Here is a 27,286-nt window from a genome sequence, read left to right on the forward strand (position 1 = left end):
GGGTATATGCCTAGGAGTGGGATTGCTGGGTCATATGGTGGTTTTATTCCTAGTTTTTTAAGGAATCTCCATACTGTCTTTCCGGAGAAGGCAATGGCAACCCACTCCAGTACTCTTGCCTGGAAAATCCCATGGACAGAGGAGGCTGGTGGGCTGCAGTCCATGGAGTCGCTAAGAGTCAGACACGACTGAGCGACTTCACTTTCACTTTTCACTTTCATGCATTGGAGAAGGAAATGGCAACCCACTCCAGTGTTCTTGCCTGGAGAATCCCAGGGACGGGGGAGCCTGGTGGGCTGCTGTCTATGGGGTCGCACAGAGTCAGACACGACTGAAGCGACTTAGCAGGAGCAGCAGCAGCAGCAGCATACAGTCTTTCATAGTGGCTGTATCAATTTACATTCCCATGCAAGAGCGTTCCCTTTTCTCCACACCCTCTCCAGCATTTACTGTTTGTAGACTTTTCGACGATGGTCATTCTGACTGGTGTGAGGTAATATTTCATTGTGGTTTTGATTTCCATTTTTCTAATAATGAACAATACTGAGCATCTTTTCATGTGTTTGTTAGCCATCTGTATGTCTTCTTTGGAGAAATGTCTGTCTAGGTCTTTTTCCCACTTTTTGACTGGGCTGTTTGTTTTTCTGGTATTGAGTTGTAAGAGCTGCTTGTATATTTTGGAAATTAATCCTTTGTCAGTTGTTTCATTTGCTATTATTATCTCCCATTCTGAGGGTTGTCTTTTCACCTTGCCTATAGTTTCCTTTGCTGTGCAAAAACTTTTTAAGTTTAATCAGGTCCTACTTGTTCACTTTTTATTTCCATTACTCTAGGAGGTGGGTCATAGAGGATCTTGCTTTGATTTATGTCATCTAGTGTTCTGCCTATGTTTTCTTCTAAGAGTTTTATAGTTTCTGGTCTTACATTTAGGTCTTTAATCCATTTTGAGTTTATCTTTGTGTATTGTATTAGGAAGTGTTCTAATTTCATTCTTTTACATGTAGCTCTCTAGTTTTCCCAGCACCATTTATTGAAGAGGTTGTCTTTGCCCCATTGTATATTCTTGCCTCCTTTGTCAAATATAAGGTACCCATAGGTGCATGGGTTTATTTCTGGGCTTTCTATCTTGCTCCATTGCATGGATGACCTAATTTTAGTTCAAAGATTTTCAACATCAGAGCAGAGCCTAGAACCCAAGTCCCCTGATTAGCATCATAGCAGCTTGTCACAAGATGACTATCATCGAGCATGACTATTTCCCTTCTGGATTCCCAGGTAGGACTCACTAACCTGAACACATAATTCCCTGAAGAGACTATACAACTGACAGATGCTTTATATGTACTGCTATATTAATGCTAAATAGTCACTCATTTAATGACTGGATTCATTTAATCCAACTCACTAGTCACTTGATGGGGGCAGTGGTGAGGAGGTTAACTAACAAATGTTTTCACTTCATGCTTCTTTGAAATTTCCCTCAACTCTCCATGCCCACTCACTGAAGTCATGCCAATTCACTCCTTTACAAAGTCCTTGGTTTAGTTCTTTTCTATTCCTCCTACATCACTGTCCTACTTACAGACTATTCCCACAGGTTCCTGGCAGGTCTCTCTCCCATGTCTCCATGTCTGTCCTGAACGTCCTCGGTTGATCTAGCTTACAAAGAACTTCCAAATTAACTTTTCTTTCCCGCTTATTAAAATAACTTTAGTGTGTTTTTCTTTATTGTGAAAAACTAATACCTAATCATTACAGAATGAATAAACTTTAAGGGCCCCTAGATCTTCAAAACCCAGATAATCACGATGGTGTGATCACTCACCTAGAGCCAGACATCCTGGAAGTGAAGTCAAGTGGGCCTTAGGAAGTATCACTACAAACAAAGCTAATGGAGGTGATGGAATTCAAGTTGAGCTATTTCAAATCCTAAAAGAGGATGCTGTGAAAGTGCTGCACTCATATGTCAGCAAATGTGGAAAACTCAGCAGTGGCCACAGGACTGGAAAAGGTCAGTTTTCATTCCAATCCCAAAGAAAGGCAATGCCAAAGAATGCTCAAACTATCGCACAACTGCATTCATCTCACACAGTAGTAAAGTAACGCTCAAAATTCTCCAAGCCAGGCTTCAGCAATACGTGAACTGTGAACTTCCTGATGTTCAAGCTGGTTTTAGAAAAGGCAGAGGAACCAGAGATCAAATTGCCAACATCCCCTGGATCATGGAAAAAGCAAGAGAGTTCCAGAAAAACATCTATTTCTGCTTTATTGACTATGCCAAAGCCTTTGACTGTGTGGATCACAATAAACTGTGGAAAATTCTGAAAGAGATGGGAATACCAGACCACTTGACCTGCCTCTTGAGAAACCTGTATGCAGGTCAGGAAGTAACAGTTATAACTGGACATGGAACAATAGACTGGTTCCAAATAGGAAAAGGAGTACATCAAGGCTGTATATTGTCACCCTGCTTATTTAACTTATATGCAGAGTACATCATGAGAAGCGCTGGGCTGGATGAAGCACAAGCTGGAATCAAGATTGCCGGGAGAAATATCAATAACCTCAGATATGCAGATGACACCACCCTTATGGCAGAAACTGAAGAGGAACTAAAGAGCCTCTTGATGAAAGTGAAAGAGGAGAGTGAAAAAGTTGGCTTAAAGCTTAACATTCAGAAAAACTAAGATCATGGCATCCCGTCCCATCACTTCATCACGAATAGATGAGAAACAGTAGAAACAGTGTCAGACTTTATTTTGGGGGGCTCCAAAATCACTGTAGATGGTGACTGCAGCCATGAAATTAAAAGACGCTTACTCCTTGGAAGGAAAGTTATGACCAACCTAGACAGCATATTCAAAAGCAGAGACATTACTTTGTCAACAAAGGTCCGTCTAGTCAAGGCTATGGTTTTCCAGTAGTCATGTATGGATGTGAGAGTTGGACTATAAAGAAAGCTAAGTGCCAAAGAGTTGATGCTTTTGAACTGTGGTGTTGGAGAAGACTCTTGAGAGTCCCCTGGACTGCAAGGAGATCCAACCAGTCCATGCTAAAGGAGATCAGTCCTGGGTGTTCATTGGAAGGACTGATGTTGAAGCTGAAACTCCAATATTTTGGCCACCTGATGCGAAGAGGTGACTCATCTGAAAAGACCCTGATGTTGGAAAAGATTGAAGGCAGGAGGAGAAGGGGACGACAGAGGATGAGATGGTTAGATAGCATCACCGACTCAATGGACATGGGTTTAGGTGGACTCCGGCAGTTGGTGATAGGCAGGAAGGCCTGGCGTGCTGCTGTTCATGGGGTCACAAAGAGTCTGACACGACTGAGCGACTGAACTGAACTGAGGCTGTGTCTCTTTGCAGCTCAAGAGAAGACCTCTGGCTCAGCTCTGCTTACTAGGTCACCAAATCCAGTTTCCTGTGGCTGCTATAACAATTACCACAAACTTGGTGGCTGAAAACAACAGACATGTACTCTCTCTGTTCCTGGCAGGACTGCACTCCCTCTAGAGGCCCTGGGGAGAAGTCATCCTTTGCCGCTTGCAGGAGCCGCTGCTGGCCGTGAGCATTCCTTCATCTGTGGCCACATTGGTCCAATCACTGCCTCTGCGGTCACATTGCCTCCTCATTTGTCTCTCAAATCTCCCCTGGCCTCACTCTTAGGAGGACAATTATCACTGGATTTACAGCTCACTCAGAGAATCCAAGGTAAACTCATCCTCTCAAATCCTTAACTAAATCACATTTGGGGCCATGTAGTATTCCCTCTTTATCCATATAAGGTGATATCCACAGGTTCCAGGGGTTAGCACATGGATATATCTTTCTAGAGGCCATTCTTCAGCATACTACACCCAGGCTCCCACTCACCAAGCCATTTTTCTCTTTCATTTACCCCAGCAAGTCATGTCAGTGTCCCTAGGGACCTCACCCTGCCCCCTGCATTCCTACTTGTCCTCACCAATTCTCGAAATGTTCCCTCTTCACACCGCCCACTCCCACCCCACCATCCAAACCAGCAAATACTAAGCTTTCTTTGGTTATAGTCAGCCCTGGCCCTCTTTCTGCAAAGCTCTTGCTGACAATCACCTCTGTCCATACGTTACTTTTCTTCTCCATATTTCTGGAACATACAGTCGATATCACACTGAGTTGTATGTTATAGTGGCCTCACAGATTTAAGTTCTGTAGCCTTCAAGCGATGTGAGCACCTTGGGCAGAGAAGCTGTGCTCTCTATTTCTTCTCCAGTCCCCACTGCATCTGGCCCGGAGCCAGACATGTATTCAAAGACTTATGACTGAATGAATAAATGCAAAGAAAAATTAACAATATTTTGCAATTTAATTTAAGTTGGTATTACTATGACCACCACTACCGCCAGCTTATAAAAGTTGTAAAAATTTTTTAAAAAAAGAGAAAAAAGAAAACCAAACCTCTTTCATAAGGGATATAAAATCTGAAAAACCAATCAATAACTCTTATTATTTTACCACCCCTCTTTCACTTATTTCCATCCTCATGCTCTAATTCTTAAGGCAACTCATAAAAGTACCAAGCTGTTAAGTGTATAAGAACTACTGTATTTACCTGAAGTGGTATCATCAGCCCCAGCTAAGAAGGAAAACAGCAGGAAAGCCTGTTTCACTTTTCTTTTGAAAACATAAAGTGAAACCTTATCTGCCATCGATTAAAGAAAAATAAGACAGATATGACTGTGGCCAGCCACTGTGCTTTACCACTTTAAAGAAAAAAAACAAGCAGCTACACTTTCATTTGGGGTTAAGGCTCCTTAAACTTCCTTCACAGCTGTTGTTCAGGCTTTTTCTCTTTTATTTACCAGCTCTTCAGAAAGAGAGAAAGTCTAATCCCATCTTCCTGCTGCTAACCTCTGCCAGGTTTTCTAGTCAACGAAGGAGTAACAAGATAAAGCAGGCATTTGTGACTGAGTGTTCACCCCTGCCTCTCCTAGCCTAACCCTTAATCCTCCCCTCCCCTTGCTGTTAACTGTTTGAAGCTAAATGTAATACGATTATACATATATTTTAGCAATCCCCGAAACTATTATAGACTGACTCAGTAACAGTGGTCTGCAGGCATATCTCATTTCATTGTGCTTCACTTTACTCCAGTTTTTGGTTTTTTCTTTTTCAAATTGAAGGTTTATGGCAACTCGGCATTGTCAGATGATGGTTAGCATTTTTGAGCAATGATGTACTTTTTTTTTTTTTTTTTTAAGAGATCATGCTATTGTATACTTAACAGACTACCATCTAGTGTAGACATAACCTTTATTCTCATTGGGAAACCAAAAAATCCATGAGGCTTGCTTTATCGTGGTATTCGCTTCACTGCAGTAGTCTGTACGTGAACCTACAGTGTGTCTGAGTCGGCCTGCACACTGCATTCAACTCTCTTTGCCTCCTTCCCACCCACTTTTCCTCAACCACTACATTTCAGCTTCGGCGCCACAACTCTGTTGAAGCTTCTCTTGCTAGGTTCAAAAGCCACCTCCTGTTTTTGAAATTCAGTGGATACTTTTTCCCTACTTGCTTTAGATGGAATAATAACCCTTTTTTGTGTGTGTGGATCTCCTATATCACCAACCGCTTCTTTTCAGTTTATTTTGTTGAATCCTATTCCTCCACCTCTTCGGATCATTTTAGAGTCGGCCAGGGTTCTGTCTTTTTAGCTCTCTCTGTGCACCTTCTTCATCCTTCAAGGATTTTATGCATGCTGCATACACCTATATTCTAACAGTCTCTAGCATCGTCTTCAGCTCAAGTCTTTCTAGTAAGCAGTGTAACCAAGCTGGTGAAGAGGAGTCACACAGAACAAGCATTTATTTTGAACCCCTTATGAACCATGTTTTTTTTTTTCTAATACGTGTACATTTAATTCTTACACTAACTCAATAAGGTTAACACATCTATCTTAAAGGTAAAGAAATTCAGTTCTGATAACCTGTTCAACATAAATCATAGCCATATTTTCATTGATCAGTCTCCCAAGGCAAAAGTCTCCCAAAAGAACAGCAAAAATAAACAAATGGCACTAATCAAACTTTAGAGCTTTTGCACAGCAAAGGAAACCAAAAAAAAAAAAAAAAAAAGACAACCTTCAGAATGGGAGAAAATACTTGTTAACAATGTAAATGACAAGGGGTTACTATCCAAAATATACAAACAGTTCATGTAACTCAGTATCAAAAGGTAAACAATAAATGGGCTGAAGACCTAAAGGACACATAGCCAACAGGCACACGAAAAGAGGGTCAACATTGCTAATTGTTAGAGAAATGCAAATCAAAACCACAAGGAGGCGTTTACCTCAACACCTGGCAGAATGGCTATCATCAAAATGTCTACAAGTAATAAATACTGGAGAGGGCGTAGGAAAAAAGGGAACCTCTCACACTGTTGGTGGGAAGGTAAATTGCTACAGTTACTATGGAAAATAGTATGGCAGTTCCTTAAAAAAACAAAAGTAGAGCTACTATATGATCTGGCAACCCCATTCCTGGGTATATATTCAGAAAAGAGGAAAACTCTAACTCAAAAAGATACATGCATCCCAATGATCATAGCAGCACTATGAAAGTCCATAACCAAGACATGGAAATAACTCAAGTGCCCCTCAACAGACTATTGGTTTAAGAAGATATAGTGTGTGTGTGTGTGTGTGTGTGTGTGTGTGTGTGTGTGTGTGTATGTATATATAATGGAATATATGTGTGTGTTATGTATATGTATAGTATGTATATATAATGGAATATTACTCAGTTATAAGAAAGAAAGAAATATTGCCATTTGCAGCAACATGGATGGACCTAGAGAATATTATACTTAGTGAAGTAAGTCAGAGAAAGACAAGTATTATATGATATTACTTAATGTAGAATCTAAAAAATAAGACCAATTAGCCTATATACAAAAAAAAAAAAAATAACACAGACTCACTGACAGAAAACAAAACTTATGATTACCAAAGGGAAAAGGGAGGTGGGTAGGGATAAATTAGGACTATGGAATTAACAGACACACACTGTGCTTAGCTGCTCAGTCATGTCCAGCTCTTTGTGACCCCATGGACTGTAGCCCACCAGGCTCCTCTGTCCATGGGGATTCTCCAGGCAAGAATACTAGAGTGGGTTGCCATGCCCTCCTCCAGAGGATCTTCCCCACCCAGGGATCAAACTCAGGTCTCCCACATTGCAGGCCATCTGATTCTTTACCATCTGAGCCACCAGGGAAGCCCAGGAATACTGGAGTGGGTAGCCTATCCCTTCTCCAGCAGATCTTCCTGACCTAGTAATGGAAACAGGGTCTCCTGCATTGCAGGTGGATTAAAATAGATAAGCAACAAGGATTTACTGTATAGCACAGGGAACCATATGCAATATCTTGTAATAACCTATAATGGAAAATACTCTGAAAAAAATATATATAGCTGAATCACTTTGCTGTATACCTGAAACTAGTGCACTATTGTAAATCAACTATACTTCAATTTAAAAAATAATCATCTGTCCAAAATCATAATAGCTTGAAAGTGGTGGAAATCAGATTTCCCAAATTTCTTAGCTTAACTTGCCAAGCAAATCCTGATCGGGCTCCTGGTTATCTTTCCATCCTTGTCTCTGCCCACATCTCTACTTGTGCCTTATGCTCCGCTCAGGGATCAGCAAACTTCAGCCCAGCTGGCCAGCTAAAGTCAGCAACTGCCTGTTCTGGGAAATAAAGTTTTATCAGAACACCGCCACACACATTCATTATGTTCCGCCTATGGCTGCTTTCATGTCTCAATGGCAGAGTTGAGTAATTACAACAGCGATCACATAGCCCACAGGTATTTACTATCTGGACCTTTACAGAAAATCTCCCAACTCCTGCTCCAGCTTGTACCAAAATACTTATTTTCCAGTGAAATATGCTTTAGTATAGGATATGCCCTCTTTCCCATTTTCTGGGGCACTTCTATTCTTCTTGACAGATTCATGCCTACTGTGTGAACCCATGTCTGACACACCCAGATAGGCATCATTCTTGGTGCCCCCAAAGCACTTTGCTGTCACTGCCCTCATTTCTCACCTCACCACGCAGTAGTTATTTTTCTGTTATGTTTATCTAGGCCACTGAAACATCAACTCCTGAGAATAATTATAAACTCTTACTCATCTCTGTATCTCTACTGTCTAGCACAATGTCTCGTACATATTAGGTGTCCAACAAATGTTTGATGAGGAATGGAGTAATGAATAAATGAACAAACTTTTTTGAAAATCTTAAAGCACAAAACATTCTGAATAAGGTTATTTAAACTTCAATTTCAGCTGATATCTGTAGAGGTACCCCAATGTACACGGGACCTAGACAGGAAAAGGGGGCACATTTAAAATGTTAACGAACTGTCTAGTTTGGCAAAGGAGCTGGCTCTTCTGCCTTGGTCTTGTTGAAAGCATGGATGGAGCAGGAGGACAGAAAAGGTAGAAAGTGTCTGAGCTCTGTCACTGCCCAAGAAGGGTAGTTCCAGCTGTAGCAAAAGATGGCTAAGGGGCCAAGAAGAGGGACCTTAGGGGCCAAAGGACAGCTCTGGTTTGGTTTATTCACTAAGTCGTATCTGACTCTTGTGACCCCATGGACTGCAGCCTACCAGTCTCCTCTGTCCACGGGATTTTCCCGGCAAGAATACTGCAGCAGGTTGCCATTTCCTTCTCTAGAGTACCTTGCTGACCCAGGGATCGAAACTGGGTTTCCTGCATTGCAGGCAGATTCCTTACCAACTGAGTTCTGGGAATGTAAAAAAGATTTTTCGGCCAAGTAAAAATTTTTGTGAGAACCAGCACTACTCAGAACAACTGAATGGAACAAAGACCTAAGGGGTAAGGAAGGTATAAGGCATTTTAAGATAATTGTGTGGAGCTCAGGTGGAAAGGAAGTATGCAGGAGAACAGCAGCTCATATCAGCATACTAAGGCGAGAGAGGGACTCTCTCACCAGTCCCTCAAGTGGAAACTGATGCCCTAAACATCATATAGGGCATTATATATTATAGCTAGGCTATACAGAAATGTCATCTTTTACCAGCTTTGTCTGTGGCAGGAACACAGCTGATCCAGGGTATTTCAAGTCACTCATTCATTTGATAAATGTGAAAGTCAAATATAAAATTGGAAATAAGAACTCTCTATGATCAAAGCCCCTGAAAATGACTCCTTTCAATTTTCTTTAATTGAATGCAGCAGCTTAGGAAGAAGAGGCTTTCATAAAAAGAAACACTTTTCTCCAGTGGTGGACACATAGGTGGGCTCAAGAGACAACCATTCGCACACAATCTGACAGGTAAGGGCCATTTCACGTTCCATTCCATTGTCCCTGTCCCATTTGGGGGCATTGCTAAGAAAGGAGGGTAGTATGGGAGAAACACAGCTCCAAATAGCATGAAAAAGCACACACCTAGTGACTACAGTGAGCGTCTCGGGCGCCTGCTGTACTGTGCAAAAGACCAAGGACATCACTGCCAGGTAATATAACAATGATAACATTTCTGGGTACCTAGTAAGGGCTTCCCTGGTGGCTCAGAGGTTAAAGCGTCTGCCTCCAATGTGGGAGACTCGGGTTCGATCCCTGGGTTGGGAAGATCCCCTGGAGAAGGAAATGGCAACCCACTCCAGTATTCTTGCCTGGAGAATCCCACGGACTGAGGAGCCTGGTGGGCTGCAGTCCACGGGGTCACAAAGAGTCGGACACGACTGAGTGACTTTACTTACTTACTTACTTAGTATGTGTTTACTCTGTACTTGATGCTTCATATGCATCACCTCTGATCCTCAACAAAGCCTGGGAAGAAGGCACTGACCATTTAACAGATAAAAGAGAAGCTCAAAAAGGTTAACTCAGCCAAGATTTTTTTTTTCCCTTCCCAACTAGGTTAAGCAGAGATCTGCTCAATCAGAATTTGAGATCTGCTACTCACTGCTTCCCCAAGCCCCCAGTCTTAGATACCTACTCTTTCTCTTGCTTTCTTTTTCCCGTTTGCTGTAGTCTCTATACTGTGGCTCAGCAGAGCACACTGATGAATATTAATAAATCCCAGCTACACCTCGAGCAGTCTCCTTAATGCCTCTCTGTTCCAATTCAGCTTAGTCTTTGTGAACCAGTACTCTATGATGTAATGTACCAGGCACATTGCTAGACGCTTGGGAGGCAAAGCTGCACCCGCCATTCCAATCTGTCCTCCTCTGACTCCAGGAAACCAGACAGCAGAACATGGAGTGCTCTTGCAAACTCACTCATCACCACTGATGAAAACAACTCAGAATACAGAATCTTTATAAAGAGAGGTCGTCACAGCGTCATTCTATTTCCTGGCCTGTTCATTCAAACACTGCTTCTCTCTGACTGCTGATCCTGCCCTTTCTGTCCTCATCCTGCTGCCCTGGCCTTTCTGTTAGTCGGTTTGTCATCTTTTATGCTCTCACCGGCACAACCACACTTCCAAGCCCCAACCCTCGGCTTCCCCATACAACTTCCTTCAGAACCTGAGACTCCATCACCCATGCATAATGGGAGGGAAAATGTGTTGTGTGTGTGAGCCTGTATGGATATACTGGGAGAACAATACAACTTTGCAGGACTGTAACAGTTAGAGCACAGGGAAAGGCAGGACTGGGAGCCTTTTAAAAAGGCCGTTTCATACCGCCTGACTCCTCAAAGAGTAGTCCAATCTTGCAGCACATGGCATTTAAATATTACTCATCCATAGCTTCGACATGTATTCAAAGTGAAAGCAGTGCATTCACAGAAGCAATATCCATCCACAGACATCTGAAATGGATTTCCTTTTCCAAAATCATTAAAGAAGACAGAAACTGCTGGTTTCTAAACACTGTCACAAAAGCAATGAACTAGTAAAGAATGAGAACTGAATTCATTTTGCTTACCTATGATCCATCTAAGAAGTTACTTGTGAATAGTTATGAATAGTCTACTTACAAAATTTAACCTCACTCTTTTAGGCAAAACCATAACACCATACCCACCACTACAGCTTGCTTGTTTTAGAAATAAGTTCTATGTGATTTCATAGGCAGGTAAAATAACTCAAAATCCTATGTTTTTTTTTTCTTGAATTTATTTGAGATTACTGAAGACTTTGAGAAAGTTATTAAATATTTCAAAGGTTTGAAAAAGAAACAACCAAAAGTTCTGTAGAATATACCATGAGAGTCTCCAACCAAGGAGACTAAAGACTATGTTAATTTGGCATCCTTTCCCAGCCAGCCGTATCTAGGAAAGACAACGGATACAGTATTCAGATTTAATTTCAAAATTGACACTGAAAGATCAAGCTAGCAAAGACTGTTATGGAAAATTATCTTCTGATTTTTCTAGAAAAGTTGCAGAACTCCTTCTTACTTGGAAATCCCACTTCCTATTAGGAGGGCTTTACCCCTTTCCAAGTAAAAGTTCCTAGAGGTGAGTCCTACTTCCAGAGCAGTGCCCTGGGCTGTCCCTTCTGTCACTTTTCTCAGAGCCTCCCACGGGAATAGGAAGAGGAGATAATGGAGAATAACACAAGCAGCACAGAGAAGATGGAGATTTTTTTCAGCCTCTCTGAGGATGTGTGAAACAAAAACTTAATAGCAGCAAAGTGTTACTGGTTAGGTGGAGGGGGAAAGGGTACCCAAAGGAAAAAGCTCTCAAAAGCAGCATGCCAGAAATGGTGGAAAGTAAAGCAGAGGGAAGGAGTATCTGCTTTGAAAACTGGCAAATTCTAGAGTCTGATGCCTTAAAAAAAAAAAAAAGGCCAACTTTCTAAACATTCTAAAACATCGATAAGCTGATGATCAATTAACTGAGCATCACTATCTTCATGACACATAACCAGATGACACTAACGTGGAAAGACAGGAAGGTTATAAACAAACTGTATGAATTAACCAATAATGAATATTGTTTGTTATCTTAACGTCGCAGGGATAAGTGACCAGGATAAGGGATTCCAGGGGAATAGAGTCACAAGAAGGAATTCACTTCTTTTCTTGAAGAAGGCTTTCTAGAGGTTAGATTCCAGGCTTTGGACGAATAGCAACAGGAGATTAGCAGAGTGTTCCAACCAACCACAGGAAAATAGCTCAGAGGGGGAGTGAACTGATTATATGAATGGGGCATTGAGTAAGGGAGCCTGAGAGAAGAAAAGGGGATGGTCTAGGGAAACAGGGCCGGTTCAGGGTGCCCTAGTTTAGGTCTCCGATGTGGAAAAAGGCTGGTTGGGGGCAACGGAAGGCAAAAAGAAAAAGCACAGTAGTTTCTTCACTTATCTCGGAAGCACTAGGGTCTGCACCAGCTGGAAAAGCTGACCAACAAGCTCGCCCTGAGTGTGATCTTTCCGGAGTGGGCCCTTGTAGGAAGAACGCAGCCCGCTGTTCCCTCAATTCTTGTCTGGATACCTGGGGTCATAGCTGGAGGCGCAGGGGTGTCTAAGGCAGACGTCTGTTAGGTGCTGGGTGGACTACAGGGCTCAACGGCGGGACGGACACTTAGCGACAAGCAGGCGGCGGCGGCAGCGGAGCGTGCAAAACCCAGGACTTACCTTACTGTCATCCATCTCGGCAGACAGGCCGGCCCTCCCCCGGCTCAGCCGGCCTGGTCCGGCCCGGCCCCGCCCCGGGGGAAGAAGGGGATATGGTTCTGACCGCCTCCTCTCGCCTAACAGTTCGGTTCCCTGATGCCACAGTCACGGGGACGAGGGACCAGTTCAGGAATGGCAGAGCGGACCCTGGAGGCGGCCCAGAACGCCTCCCTTCGCTGCCGCCGCCCCCTCCTCCTCCCCCTCCATGACAGGCTCTGGCTGTGTTTACAGACGCCCTGGAGAGCAGCCCGGACCGGAGGGTGGGCTGGAGCGCGTCGCGGGGATTGGCCCGCTCGGCTGCCGTAGCACCGTAGCATTCTGGGGATTGTAGTTTCCCTCACCGAGGTCTCTGCGCGGTGGACTGGAAAGGAAACTACAATGTCCACAGAGCCTCAGCAAGGCGGCGTCCGTTTTTCTGCCAGGGAGCGCCGAGGAGGCGGAGCTGAAGCTAGGTTTCCCACAGTGCGCGCTCAGAGACGTTTGGGTCGGTGGTTTCCAGCAGCCTGGGGACGGGGTGGGGACCGTTGGGGCCTGGCAGAGGCAACCCTGGAGGACGGTCCCTGGGAGTAGGCCCTCTTCATGGACCCCGAGAAAATCATGAAGATTGTTTATTTTAAAAATTCAGAAACAACACCCCACCCCCACCCCCTAAAAACAACAAAGAATGTGAAATCGTAGATGCTTCTAGAAACCATTTGACAGTTCCTCCCAGTGTTAGACCATAAGTAAGTAAAGTCACTCAGTCGTGTCCGACTCTTTGTGACCCCCTGGACTGCAGCCCACCAGGCTCCTCAGTCCATGGGCTTCTCCAGGCAAGAATACTGGAGTGGGTTGCCATTTCCTTCTCCAGGGTATCTTCCCAACCCAGGGATCAAACCCGGGTCGCCCGCATTGGAAGCAGACTCTTTAACCTCTGAGCCACCAGGGAAGCCCTAACCATATGGCCAGAAATTCCACCAGAAATTACACTGTTTGTCCCCACAAAAACTTGTGCAGTAATGTTCAGTCCTAGAAGGGTTATTCATAGTAGTCAACGAATGGAAACAACCCAAATGTTCAACAGTGGATGAACTGATAGACCCATCCTGGTATTTATATAAAAAGGAATATTATTCATGATGAATGAGGTTCTGATACCTGCTGCAATGTGGATGAGCCTTGAAAATACACTTAAGAGTAAAAGAAGACACAAAAGATCGGATATGGTGGATTCCATTTAAATGAACTGTTCAGAATGGGCACCTTTAAAAAAAACAAAAAGTTGGTGAGTGGTTGGCAGGGGCTGAGGTTGGGTGGAAGTGGGGGGTGGAGGCCAGGAATGGGGCGTATTGATGGGTATTGGGTTTCTTTTGAGGTGGTGAAACTGTTCTAAAATTGAGTTAGTGATAGCTGCACAACTCGGAGAAGACAATGGCACCCCACTCCAATACTCTTGCCTGGAAACTCCCATGGATGGAGAAGCCTGGTAGGCTGCAGTCCGTGGGGTCGCGAAGAGTCTGACACGACTGGGCGACTTCACTTTCACGCATTGGAGAAGGAAATGGCAACCCACTCCAGTGTTCTTGCCTGGAGAATCCCAGGGACGGGGGAGCCTGGTGGGCTGCCGTCTATGGGGTCGCACAGAGTCTGACACAACTGAAGCGACTTAGCAGCAGCAACAGCAGCACAACTCTGACCATACTAAAAACTATTGAATTGTATACTTTAAGTGAATATCATGGTATGAGAATTTCATCTCAATAATAAATAAGGAGGTATGTTTTGGCGTTGTCCACTTTTAGTAAAGTCAGTGGGCTTGTTTTGAACGGTGTTAGGCCATTGAGAACTTGACAAAAATGGTGCCTTCATTAATGTTCTGAAGAGTCCTTTGACTCTCTCTTTAGACTCGTACTAAGTGCTTTGCCAAGTCTTTCCTGTATTCAAATTGAGGTAGAGTTACCAAATTTAGCAATAAATATACAGGACACTCACATCTGAATTTCAGATAAATACCTGTTTAGTATAAGTATGACCATGCAATATTTGAGACACACTTTTACTTTAAAAAAGTATTCTTTGCTTATCTGAAAGTCAGACTCAACTGGGTGTCTTTTTTTTTAACTTTTTCTTTTGTATTGGAGTATAGCCGATTAACAGTGATGTGAACTAGTTTCAGATGCACAGCAAAGGGACGCAGCCGTACATATACGTGTGTCCATTCTCTTCCACACTCCCCTCCCATCCAGGCTGCCACATAACACTGAGCAGAGTTCCCTGTGTTCTACAGCAGGTCTTTGTTGTTATCCACTTTAAATAAAGCAGTGTGTACATGTCCACCCCCAGCTCCCTAACTATCCCCCCCTGCCCCCACCCACCGTAACCACAAGTTCTGTCTCTAAGTCTATGAGAAAGTGTCTTCTATTTTATCCAACAACTTCAAATTGAGGAAGAATAAAAATAGAAAAGCAGAATCATCTCCATCAAATCTATGTAATGCTTCAGAGGAACCAAAGCAGGTCAGTTCCTCAAAGGTAAATGCCACCTAACAGGTCATGACATGGGGTTGCTTGGCATGCTGCAGTCCATGGGCTTATGAGGTGAGGTCTGCCCAGCCGGGGGTCGTCTGTCACCTGCAGACCATATTCCAGGTAGAGACTCCAGCCACACCCTCTCTGACAGTTCGGGGAGTGCAAGTCTGTGCTCCTGCAGGTTCTCCTCCTCTTCCCTCATCTACTACCCCTTTGGTCTGAGTCCCTTTGCGCCTCCTTCTAGCCTCCTCTTCAGTGCCCAGTAAGGCCTCAGTCGTCCCCAGCTACCCCCTTGCCCTGCTGAGCCCTCTTTTTGGAATGGAGCTGCCATTCTTCCAGATTAGTCCTTTGTCACGCTCCCTGCATCCCTGCTGACAATCGCCAGCCCCTCAGGAAGGAGGACTAAAGACCTTTTGAGCCAGGTAGTGGAAATTTGAACACTCCCAGGGAAGTAGTGTGTACACCAGATTCAGAAGAGGGAGGGAGATTCTCTAGGGAGGGAGAGAGGAACTAGATGGAGAAGGTCTTGGGGTGGTTAGTTGAATATTTAACTTTTTCTTTTTTTTTTGGCTGTGCCAGGTCTTAGTTGCAGTATGTGGGATCTATTTCCCCAACCAGGGATTGAACCTGGGCTCCCTGCATTGGGAGCGTGGAGTCCTAGCCATTGGACCACCAGGGAAGTCCCCAGATACAGCTTTTAAAGAGATGGAACAAATATATGAAATCTCTTGGTGGAGGTATGGTCTATTGTTTCCTTCATATTTCTGTATGTTTGAAATATTACACAGTTAGAATAGGACTTTAAATTTTTAAAATCTATAAACACACTTTAGAAAGTGTGGAAATATGTTAAATTATTTACTAAAAACTTAATTTATAAAAACAAATCTCAGGAGACTTCCCTGGCACTCCAGTGGTTAAGACTGCACCTTCCAATGCAGGGGATGTGGTTCAATCCTTTGGGAAGCTAGGATCCCACATGCCTTGAGGCCCAAAACACCAGAACTTGAAACAGGAGCAATATTGTAATAAATTCAGTAACAGTGGTCCACATCGGGAATTTGCTGTATGACTCAGGGAACTCATGGAGAAGGAAATGGCAGCCCACTCCAGTATTTTTGGCTGGAGAATTCCGTGGACAGAGTCTGTAGCCTGGTGAACTACAGTTCATGGGGTCACAAAGAGTCGAACACAACTGAGGCGACTTAGCATGCAGGGAACTCAAACTGGGGCTCTGTAACAACCTAGAAATGTGGGATAGGGTTGGAGGTGGGAGGAGGCTCAAGAGAGAGCGGACGTGTATACCTATGGCTGATCTGTATTAATGTATGGCAGAAACCAACACAATACTGTAATTATCCTTCAGTTTAAAATAAAAAAAAAAATAAAGATGAAAAAAAAAGGTCCACATCAAAAAATATCTTAAAAAAAAAACTCTGAATTGTATCATAAGATAAGACTTGGTAAAGAGAATAGTACTTTGGCCACCTAATGTGAGCAGCCAACTCATTTGGAAGAGACCCTGATGCTAGGAAAGACTGAAGGCAGAAGAGGGCGACAGAGGATGAGATGGTTGGATGGCATCACTGATTCAGTGGACATGAACGTGGGCAAACTCTGGGAGATGGTAAGGGACAGGGAAGCCTGGCATGCTGCAGTCCATGGGGTCGCAAAGAGTTGGACATTACTGAGCGACTGAACATCAAAGGGAATAAAATGTTATGAAGGAGTGCTGTGTTACAATGTTAATCATTTGCTGAGAAATACCCAGAATTTGTAACAAAAAGTGAGGAAGGACAAAAGAAATTATTTGCTTCTGTACATTTTAATCCTCAAGGAGTCTATAATCCAGGAAGGAGAAAGTCACACACACACAGGAGACTAGGAACAATCACTGAACGGTACAGACCAAGTTTAATGTCTCTGTGTTAAGTTGTTCAGGGTGGGTAGGGAGAGCCAAGCATTAGGCTGATTCAGAGGAAAGGAAAAGTGAACCAAACACTTTTTATTTTTTTAAGGAGTGGGAGGAAGCTTAGATGAAGACTCTAATCTCAGGGTCCTGGGCATATTTTGTATCCATGCTTTGCAATCTTTTTGTCCTATATTGCCTTCTCAAAGGGAACCTGTTTAGCATGCAGTTCCTTTAAAACATGTATACAATTTTCTCCTCCCTGTCCTCCCCATCCCTCCCTCCCCAGCACACATACACTGCAACGCCTTTTCATATACTCTCAGAAAAGTGAAAGTGAAAGTCACTCAGTCATGTCCGACTCTTTGCGACTCCATGGACTGTAGTCCATGGAATTTTCCAGGCTAGAATACTGGAGTGGGTTCTCCAAGGGATCTTCCCAACCCAGGGATCACACCTAGGTCTCCTGCATTGCAAGCGGATTCGTTACTATCTGAGCCATCAGGGAGGCCCATCAGACAATCCACATAGAGGCACTGATGGCCTGTGGCGTATCTTCTCTGTTGCTTCTGGGGAGTTCCTTGTAGTGAATTCCTAAGCACCATGGCACACACCCACTCCCACTCGATCTGCATGCCTTCCATGCCCTCATCTCTCTCTTTCTCCTGTTCCCATTACTGCTTGGCACAGGTGTCCAAACAGAGTCAAGATGATCTTGTTACTCCCTGGGCCACATAGGCCTGCTTGGCACATAGCCCCTGGGGAACGTCAGAGAGAAAGGAAGCTCATTAAAATAGCTTGTTGGCCTCCAACTGGCTTTCCATTAAGCTTGACACGTGAGTCTAAGAATTTAAAAATTCTCCAGCCCTTTCCTAACAGTCAATGGAAATAAAAATTGGTTGATTCAATTCTGGCATGCAAATTGGTGCTAGACCCATTTCCAATCTAGAAATAGTAATAATGAACACCAAAACCTGCCCAGAAAGAAGCAAAGGTGGCTGTGAAATCTACAACGGTAACCTCTGACCCACCTTAACACACACCATACATTTGGGGAAGTAGGTATCCTGGAGTCACCCCAGAAGTGACCCGTCATTACTTCTCTGTCCCTGGCCTGTCTTTTCAAAGAGTTGTTTGTCTGTGGCTGAGTGATCAAGATTTTCAAAACGCAGCAGAGTTATATGGTGAATTTGTGGATAGTCTCAAATATGATACAGAGACCCAGAAAGAAAAGGAGGAAAACTATTCAAAGAAAAAAAAAAACAAACCACTGATTGAAGAGAGGCAGGGGGTGGCATGAGATTAAGTGAGGAGCGTAAAGGAACAAAAATTAACCTTATTTAGAAACCACAAACAAGGGTAACAGTGCAATATTCTGCCCTCAGGAATGCCATGGCTACGTTGATATGTAAATCTGGCACTAGAACAACAGAGTGTTATTGCCGCTGATATGGTACTCTTCAGAGGTACAGAGAAAAAGTGGGTGGTTCATGTGAAATTCATGAAATGCTTGAGGTGAACTCACTGTTGAAGTATTAGTCCTCTGTTTTGTTTGGTGTGTGGTTTTCTTTTTCCCCAATGTATTTTATAGATAAGTATTCCTCTGTGCTTTTTGTTTCTGAAAAGTTTGACTTTATTGTCATGAAGCTATAAAATATTCCATCTCAAAAGTTTGGTTTTGTTCTAAAGGCATTTTGCGAAATGCCCCCCTCCCTTTTGCCCACACGGACAAATATGCCTACATTTGCATACAGCACAGTACCTACTTACTCTCTTCACTGGCTAGAAAGTCCAGAAGAAAGAGCCTAAAGGAACATTTTCAGAATGAGTACATAATTCAGCTTCTAGCTTGTTAGCAGGAGCAGAAGAAATACGGCCAAGAAGGACTAAAAAGTCTGTTGATGAGGAAAGAAAAAAAGCTCTGATCAGCATAAAAATAAGGAAGAGAAAATGAAGCTCAAGGAACCAAAACCTTCCCTGCTCAAACTTTGCCTTACCTCTTCCCCTTCACCAACGTACTGAAACTGTCACCTCCAACTCAAGAGCTTTTCTCAGTATCGTCCCAACTACCGTTTCTACTGAAAATAACTAAGTCTTATAAAACTCTCAGGCAGGAAAGAATAAAGTGTGCCCATGTTTGCAGAAAAAAATGGAAAATATACTTATTTGGCCAATAAACAGCTCTTTAAGACTAAGCTACCCCTTCTAAGAGATGACTTGCTAAGCATCACTATTAGTCATTGACACTTTAGTATGAATATGCTGCAGCTGCTTTTTTTTTTTTTTGGTCTCATACTTGCTACCTAACAATTAGGTTTAGGTTTGGGAGAAAAGAGGAATATGTATACAGTTTTGAAGGATAGGCGTTGTAAGAAGGGGAGAGATCTGGGTAGATCTGATTGCTGTGCTATGGCTTTGAGCTTTGAAAGAGCAGCCAAGTAGACCCTGGATGCCTGTGGAGGTTAGGACAGAGACAGATGAAGAGCCAACAGTTAATGACCAGGTACCTTCTTTCACAAATCTGAGGATTTACCCAACAGACACACATAGGACAAGCACATTTTATTCTACGGATTCAAACCTGAAGATGCTTAAACTTACCATGGCACTTGTGATAGAGTAAGTAAAAAACAAAACAAAAAAACTCAGCCTGCATTTTTGCTTAGAAACTTTAAAAAAAAAAAAAACACCCTCCATCAAAGTTCGCTTTTGAGGTTGTTTCCAGTGTAAGTTTTAGTAAACCCTGAGTTGTTTGCTGAATGGAAACCTGACAGGGCTCCTCTTCCAGGTCTTGCATTTTTAAGGAACAAAAGATTGGAATCCTGGCTAATCCAGGAGGAAGCTTGGTTTTGGTACCTGTGACTTCAGAAGGACAGCAGGGGACCCATCTCTTATTTTACAAAGAGACTTTTCCAAATTTTGCTTCAGTTTTCTCCATTTCTAAGAGAGAGAGAGAGAGGAAAAAAAAGCAATCAGATTTACCCCTGAGGCCCTATCAGACTTACTTTAAAAAAAAATAGAATTTCAAAATAATTCGTTTCTTTTTGGCTGTGCTGGCTCTTCCTTGCTGCGTGCGGGCTTTCTCTAGCGAGCAGGGGTTCCTCTGTAGTGTGTGAGCTTCTCATTTCGCTGGCTTCTCTCGTAGAGCACAGGCTCTATAGCGAGGGCTCAGTAGCTGTGGCACACGAGCTCTGTTGCCCCGCAGCACGTGGGATCGTCCCCGACAAGTGATCAACCCAGTGTCCCTTGTATTGCACGCTGGACCACGAGGGAAGCCTCCAGACTTACTTATGGCCCTCCAGATGTTTTTAAAAGCCACAAACTATTTATGAGGATTTAAGTATTAATATTTCCTGTCTCTCAGTATTATCTACTGCTGGAAGTAAATACCTTTGACTCTTTCTATCATTTCTCCTAACATTACAGATATTGTAATTTTTCTATTTGGTATCACATATCTTCCTTTGGGCTTCCCAGGTGGCAGTAGTGGTAAAGAACACGCCTGCCAATGCAGGAGACACAAGAGATGCAGGTTTGATCCCTGGGTCAGGAAGATCCCCTGGAGGAGGGCATGGCAACCCACTCCAGTGTTCTTGCCTGGAGAATCCCATGGACAGAGGAGTCTGGTGGGCTACAGCCCATGGGGTCCCAAAGAGTCAGACAGGACTGAAGCAACTTAGCATCATGCATCTTCATTTATTTTTGACTCGTTTACATGTTTAAGAATTTTTTACAGCATATTTTCAATTCCTTTAAAGCCTTCCTTATCTACACAAGAAGTCTTCCATTCCAGGATTTGCCTTTAAACCTTTTCACTTGTGCATAAGGTTGTTTCCAAAAACATGTTAGCCTGAATATGGTTAATGTCAATTTTCTCTGGTCAATGCAGTGTTACTTGAATGGGACAGCACCTAATTTAGTGAGAATATTAGGGGACTTCCCTGGTGGTCCAGTGGCTAAGACTCCAAGCTCCCAAAGCAAGGGGCACAGATTCCAGTCCCTGGTCAGGGAACTAGATCCCACATGCTGCAAATAAAGAGTTCACATGTCACAGCTAAGACCCAGTGCAGCCAAATAATTCAATAAAAATAAATATAACCAAGAAAATAAAAATAAAATATTTTAAATATACATATAAAATAGTAGTAGTAGTAATACCACTTTGTTTCCAAAACTATTTTCATGAAATTTGTCTCAGAGGAATTAAAGGATTGCCACATGGAAGCTGACTGACGTGCTAATGGTGTTCCTGTCACCCAGCTGCAGTCCTTTGGTAGAATAGAATGACTGTCCTTAAAAATTAGCATCATTCTGCTGAGTAGCCATTTCTATCTCTGTCATTCATAAATATGTCTGAGTCATTAAAGCCTTTTTTTCTGCTTGCTGTGTGAAATAATTCTTTTAAAATATGTACTGTAAGTATATCTCAAATTTCAAAGGACATCCTTTGATCCTTATTTTGTGAAAAAAAAAAAAAAACCAAAAAACAAAACCCATGGTGATTCTGCCTTCACTGTTTCTGGGCTTGAGTCATACCATTGGTTGCATGACTGGCTAATTTTGTTACAGGACTCATTTTAGAGTGTGGTATAGGAACTTCCCTGGCGGTCCAGTGGTTAAGACTCCTCGCTCCCAATGCAAGGGACACAGGTTCGATCCTGGGGAACCAAGGTCCAGCATGCCACATGGCACAGCCAAAACAAAACAAAAAAACCACAAACACAAAATGAAGATCGAGTGCAATGTAGGCATGTAAGAATCTTAAAATTTGGTGCTGCCCCTCTCCTGACCCTCCTGATGCTCTCACAGTGACGAGAGTCAAGGCATGAACAGCAGCCCCCTCCTTCCACTCGTCACCAGTAGTCCATACAGGTCGTTTCAGATTTTACAGATTTACTGTACATTTCAGCTCTCTCCTCTATAGATGTTTCTCTACAGGAGAAGAGAAAGTAATTTTTGTCCTAAGTGACGCTGCCTTCCTCAGACCAGGCTGCCAGCGAGGCCAGCAAGATGGCCTCGCCCAGGCAGACGCACACGCCATCAGGGGTTGTGCACGGAACGTCCGTCCTTTGCCGCAATGTCTGGCGCCTCTGGCCTCAGCGTGGACTCTGACCCTCTCCTCTGTGCCTCACCCTTTCCCCTTTCTCACATGGTTCCTGCCTGGTGTTCTGTTCTTGCTGTTTCATGTTTTCAGACATGGAGTCCTGAGAAGGAGTTATCCTTTCCCTACACCTGAAGGATTGTCTCCGGTTTGTTTTGTCTTGGAAAACTCCAGACCTTCTGCTGTGTTGCCCTCCGATTGCCTCCTTTCCTGCTCAGCTTGGAAGGTGTCTGTTGATCAGCTCTGTTCTGGCTGCGGCAGGTAAGACTCAAATACAGGCAGCTCCGTTCCTGCCCGGTCACAGCTCCCAGACAGGGTCACACCTCCTTCGTAGTAACCCCTAGCCTCCCAGCCCTCCCGCATATCTACCACAGAGGCCTGGAGGTAAGGTGGGAGTGGTCCTGGCTGCACTGGCCGAGTTTTCTGCCCAACAGTTGTGTTTCCTCCCCACCTCCCATCCCTTCTCTCACACTTCTTTTCTCCCTAGTTTCTACCCCTTCATCAAGATCCACTTCTCTCCTGGCCACCGAAGCAACGCTTGACACCCAGTCCAGCTCTGCCCTCCTTCAGGTTGGGGAAGAGCTAACTGGGCATCTCTCCAGGTGCTGGCAGAACAGCTCAGGCAGTCAAAGGGCTAAGGTACCCACGTTGCCATGCTTTGAAGAGGCAGTTTGTTGGGGGCAGGGTTGGGAGTAGGGAGGGGAGATGAGGCTGGTGATGGAACTTCATAACGGAGCTGCCTGCCCAGATTTCCCTCTTGAATGTTTCCAGCTAACAGGTGGTCCCTCCACTGGAAGTAAATTCCTGAGTATTTTTATCCAACACCTCATAAACAAAATGGCAATGCTACTGGCTATGTCATACAACCGGGCGTATTGAATCACGTCCCCATTCATCAATTTGCCAAACAAAGCAGGTTGCTATCTGAGCTTGTTTGGAGAGAGGCTAACTATGGGAAGGAAGAAAAATTCAGGCATCTGCCTAGGGGTACACTGTCAAGATTTAAATGATACATGTGCTCGGTGGTATCCAACTCTGTGACCCCACGAACTACAGCCCACCAGGTTCCTCTGTCCATGGGATTTTCCAGGCAAGAATACTGGAGTGGGTTGCCATTTCCTTCTCTAGGGAAATGATACATACAGGTTGACTTGGTGCATTTTTAGGTGACCCTTTCCCTACATAAGATGCACTGGCAGCATGGTTGACACTCTACTCATTGTTATGGGAACCGCACTATAATGCCTTGGGGAGGCCTGTCGCACTGGAACTGAGGTAGGGAGGAGCTGGAACCCAAGGGAGATGCAGAATGTATCCAGAGGATAACTGATTTATTTTTTTAAGGCATTTTATTTTTTAAAGTCTTTACTGAATTTGTTAAAATACTGCTTCTGTTTTATATTTCAGCGTTTCTTTTGGCATGTGGAATCTTAGCTCCCTGACCAGGGGTCACACCCGTATCCCCTGCATTGGAAGGTTAAAGTCTTAACCACTGGACCATCCATGTTTTATAAATCCATCCTTTCATTTAAAAACACATCGAGCAACTCCTTCTCATCAGGCCTTGTGCTGTATGCTAGACACACCAAGATTCACGAGGCTTACACGCTGACGAGGGATTCTCTACATATCTGCAGGATAGTGTGTTAAGTGTGATCCTAAAGGCACACATAAAATGTAGAGGGGATCTAGGGTGTGTCTTTCCTGAAGAGCTCATTTCTGAGCCAAGTCTCAAAGGATGAGTATAAAGCAAGAAAAGATACATTTTCAAAGGCATTGTGGTGTGGAATTACAATGGGGAACCCACGCATAATTTGGTGTGAGTATAATTCAGGCTTCTCAGGAGCTGGGAAGAGCAGTGTCAAGAGCTCGGGCCAAATGTATACTGGATGATGAAGCACATTGAATGTCTAGCTTGGGAGTAGGGACTTAATTTGAAGGTGCTTGGGAGCCTTTGGGCTTCCCAGGTGGCGCTAGTGATAAAGAAAGTGAAGTCGCTCAGTCGCGTCCAGCTCTTTGTGACCCCATGGACTGTAGCCCACCAGGCTCCTCCGTCCATGGGATTTTCCAGCCAAGAGTACTGGAGTGGGGTGCCATTGCCTTCTCCAGGAGACCTTCCTGACCCAGGGTTTGAACCCAGGTCTCCCACATCGCAGGCAGATGCTTTACCGTCTGAGCCACCAGGGAAGTGCTAGTGGTAAAGAAGCTGCCTGCCAGTGCCAGAGACATAGGAGACTGGTGGGGAAGATCCCCTGGGGGAGGGCATGGCAACCCACTCCAGTACTCTCGCCTGGAGAATCCCACGGACAGAGGAGCCTGGCGGGCTACAGTCCATGGGGTCACAAAGACTAAAGCAATTTAGCACAGGAGCTGCTGAGAGTTGAAGCAGGAGAATGACAAATATGGGGGGAACTGACTGTTTCACATGCAGCTGGCAGCTCCTCAGTATCTGTCATTTTATGATATTAAAAAAAAGTAATTTTATTTACTTTGGCTGTGCTGAGTCTTTGTTGCTGTGCAGGCTTCTCCCTAGTTGTAGTGAGTGGGGACCGTTCTTCGCCGTAGTGCACGGGCTCTTCATTCCAGCGGCTTCTCTGGTGGAGCACGGGCTCCAGGCCCATGGGCTGCAGTGGCTGCAGTTTCCGGGCTCTAGAGCACAGGCTCAGTAGTTGTGGTTCGTGGGCTTCGTTGCGCCGCAGCCTGTGGGATCTTCCCAGATCAGGAATCTAACTCATGTCTCCTGCATTGGCAGGCAGATTCTTTACCACTGAGCCACCCCCACACTTTTTTTTTTTTTTTAATATTGATTTATTTGGCTGGACCAGGTTTTACTTGCTGCACACAAGATCTTTGATCTTTGTTGTGGCATGAGGGATATTTAGTTGCGGCTTGGAAACTCTTAGTTGTGGCATGTAGGATCTAGTTCCCTTCCCAGTTAGATCAAATTTGTGTCCCCTGCACTGGAAATTCAGAGTCTTAGCTACTGGACCACCAGGAAAGTTCCTATTTTATAATATTTTATTATATTGTGTCATACTTGTAATATATGTATTACACCAGATGTATATCTCCAGGAAGAAATGGATGGGCAGATAGAGAGAATGCTAGACAGAGAAGCTGAATTTAGAATCTTTCATTTATTCAATAGAGTTGAAAATAAATTATTTAAGAGAGGTGAAAAACTAAAACTCTGTGTTGTCCACAGAAACTTTCCTTAAACAGATGGAATTTCTCTTTTTCATTTGTAAAAGTTAAAAAAAAAAAAGGAGCTTTTTATTTCAAAATTAGTATTTGCCCATGGTTAAAATATCCCAACAGCAAAGAAGATTGTAAGGTAAAAAGTAAAATTTCCAGACACACTTTCTAGAGTTAACCACCGTCCAGCCTTCCAGAAATGTTGAACACACTACAAAGAGTAAAAGTACCTCCCTCTCATTTTTACATAGATGGTACTAAATTACACTGTTTGCACATTTTTCAATTAACAGCCTGTACTGGGCATGATTCCGTTGTCATTGTATGTGGAACTCTCTCCTTCCTTCAGTCTTGGTTTTCTTTCCTTTCTTTCAGAATCTACTTTTTGTTTTACTCTTTATTTTTACTAGCTAAACAATAAAAAAAAAAAATGCACAACTTTGATTATACATCTTTCTGTTCTCGTGTGACTCTTGTCTGTGGGACAGATTCCTAGAAGAAGAAGCTCTAGGTTAAGTACATAAACCCTTGAATTTTGGCAGGTTACTGACAAGGTTTCCTCAGAAAGAGTTACAAACCATTTATTTCCACCAGAAATTTCCATTTCGTGTATGTTTCCTCACCACACAACATGGTTTGTTATCACACTTTTAAAGTTTTGCCAACTCAAGGTACTAAAAATTGGTATCTTGGTGATCCCTTAATTTGCACTTACTGAATTAGCAGTGAGATTGGATATTCTTTGTGTATGTGGTGGGGCTTTCATATTTTGTTTTCTGAACTTCCAGTTCATATTCTTTTATAGGTGGTTGGTCTTTTTCTTCAGATTTCTAAAAACTCTATATGTATATTCAAGAAATTATTGCTGATGTCATATATGCTAATCATTTTTTTGCCCAGATTGTTGCCTTTGACTTTGTAGGTTGTATTTTTAATTCCATTTTTCAGTAGTCACATTTAGTAATCGTTTCTTTATGACTTCTAGATTTTATGTCATAGTTAGGAAAAGCTTTCTCCGTGACAAGATTATACAAAAATTCATTGTTTTATTCTCGTACTTTTTGCAATTTCACTTTTATATTTAAACCTTTTCTCCACCTTGGATTTATTTTTGATGTACAGAGAAAAATGGAGCTCTGCTTTTATTATTTTTCTAAAAGACTGACCACTTATCCCAATGGTGATTATTGAATATCTTCCCTACTCATTTGGAATGCTCCCTTTATCATAAAAGTTATTTCATTTGCACATGGGTTCATATCTGGACTGTCTACCTTTTTCCATTGACCTGCCTATTTCAGCACTGTACTGTTCATTGATGTGGTTTAGAATGCATTTTAAAAAAATCTAGTGGCTTTAAGGCAGTAAAAGTATTCTATATGATATTATTATTATGGCTGTATGTCATTATATATTTGTCCAAACTCGTATGATGTGCCCCACCAAGAGGGAACCCTTGGTAAAGTATGGATGTTGAGTGATTGTGGTGCGTCAAGGTAGGTTCATTCCTGGTTGAAAAAAGAGAAAGAACCATTACAGTGAGCAGTGTGGATAATGGGAGGCTATGCATGTGTGGCGTGGTAATAAATGGGAAGTCTGTATCTCCCTTCAAGTTATACACCTAAAGTTGCTCTAGAAAAATAAAAAATAAAATCAAAGAATTTAAAAACGAACAGCACTAACTTCCTTTCATCACTCTATTCTCATCCTTTTTAAAAAAGTTTTTTGTTGAAGTACAGTTTTACAATATTGTGTTAATTTTTTCTGTACTATATCTTCTTTTTCATGTTCTTTTCCATTGTGATTTGTCACAGGACATTGAGTACAGTGCCCTGTGTTATATAGTAGGGCCATGTCGTTTTTCATCCTGTATGTAGTAGTTTGCCTCTGCTAATCCCAAGCTCCCAATCCTTCCCTCCCCTCCTCCTCTCCTCCTCG

General features: G+C 43.2%; 1 protein-coding gene and 1 long non-coding RNA gene across 2 annotated transcripts in view; one reads left to right on the top strand and one right to left on the bottom strand.

Moving 5' to 3' along the window:
* CREBL2 (cAMP responsive element binding protein like 2) overlaps window positions 1–12,814 on the bottom strand; it is a 29,530-nt gene extending 16,716 nt beyond the window's left edge. The window contains exon 1 of the mRNA XM_068970706.1: window positions 12,598–12,814. Coding sequence (XP_068826807.1) covers window positions 12,598–12,612 — 15 coding nt within the window. The 5' untranslated portion in view covers window positions 12,613–12,814. The remainder of the gene's footprint in view (window positions 1–12,597) is intronic.
* A 9,411-nt stretch (window positions 12,815–22,225) lies between these two features.
* LOC138079316 (uncharacterized) lies at window positions 22,226–24,068 on the top strand. The gene is made up of 3 exons (XR_011144838.1): window positions 22,226–22,414; window positions 22,641–22,792; window positions 23,561–24,068. It is a non-coding gene; the product is annotated as an uncharacterized lncRNA (long non-coding RNA).
* The last annotated feature ends 3,218 nt before the right edge of the window (window positions 24,069–27,286 follow it).

This window comes from Capricornis sumatraensis, chromosome 4 (genome assembly GCF_032405125.1).
Source record: "Capricornis sumatraensis isolate serow.1 chromosome 4, serow.2, whole genome shotgun sequence".
In the NCBI taxonomy this organism is placed as follows: domain Eukaryota; kingdom Metazoa; phylum Chordata; class Mammalia; order Artiodactyla; family Bovidae; genus Capricornis; species Capricornis sumatraensis.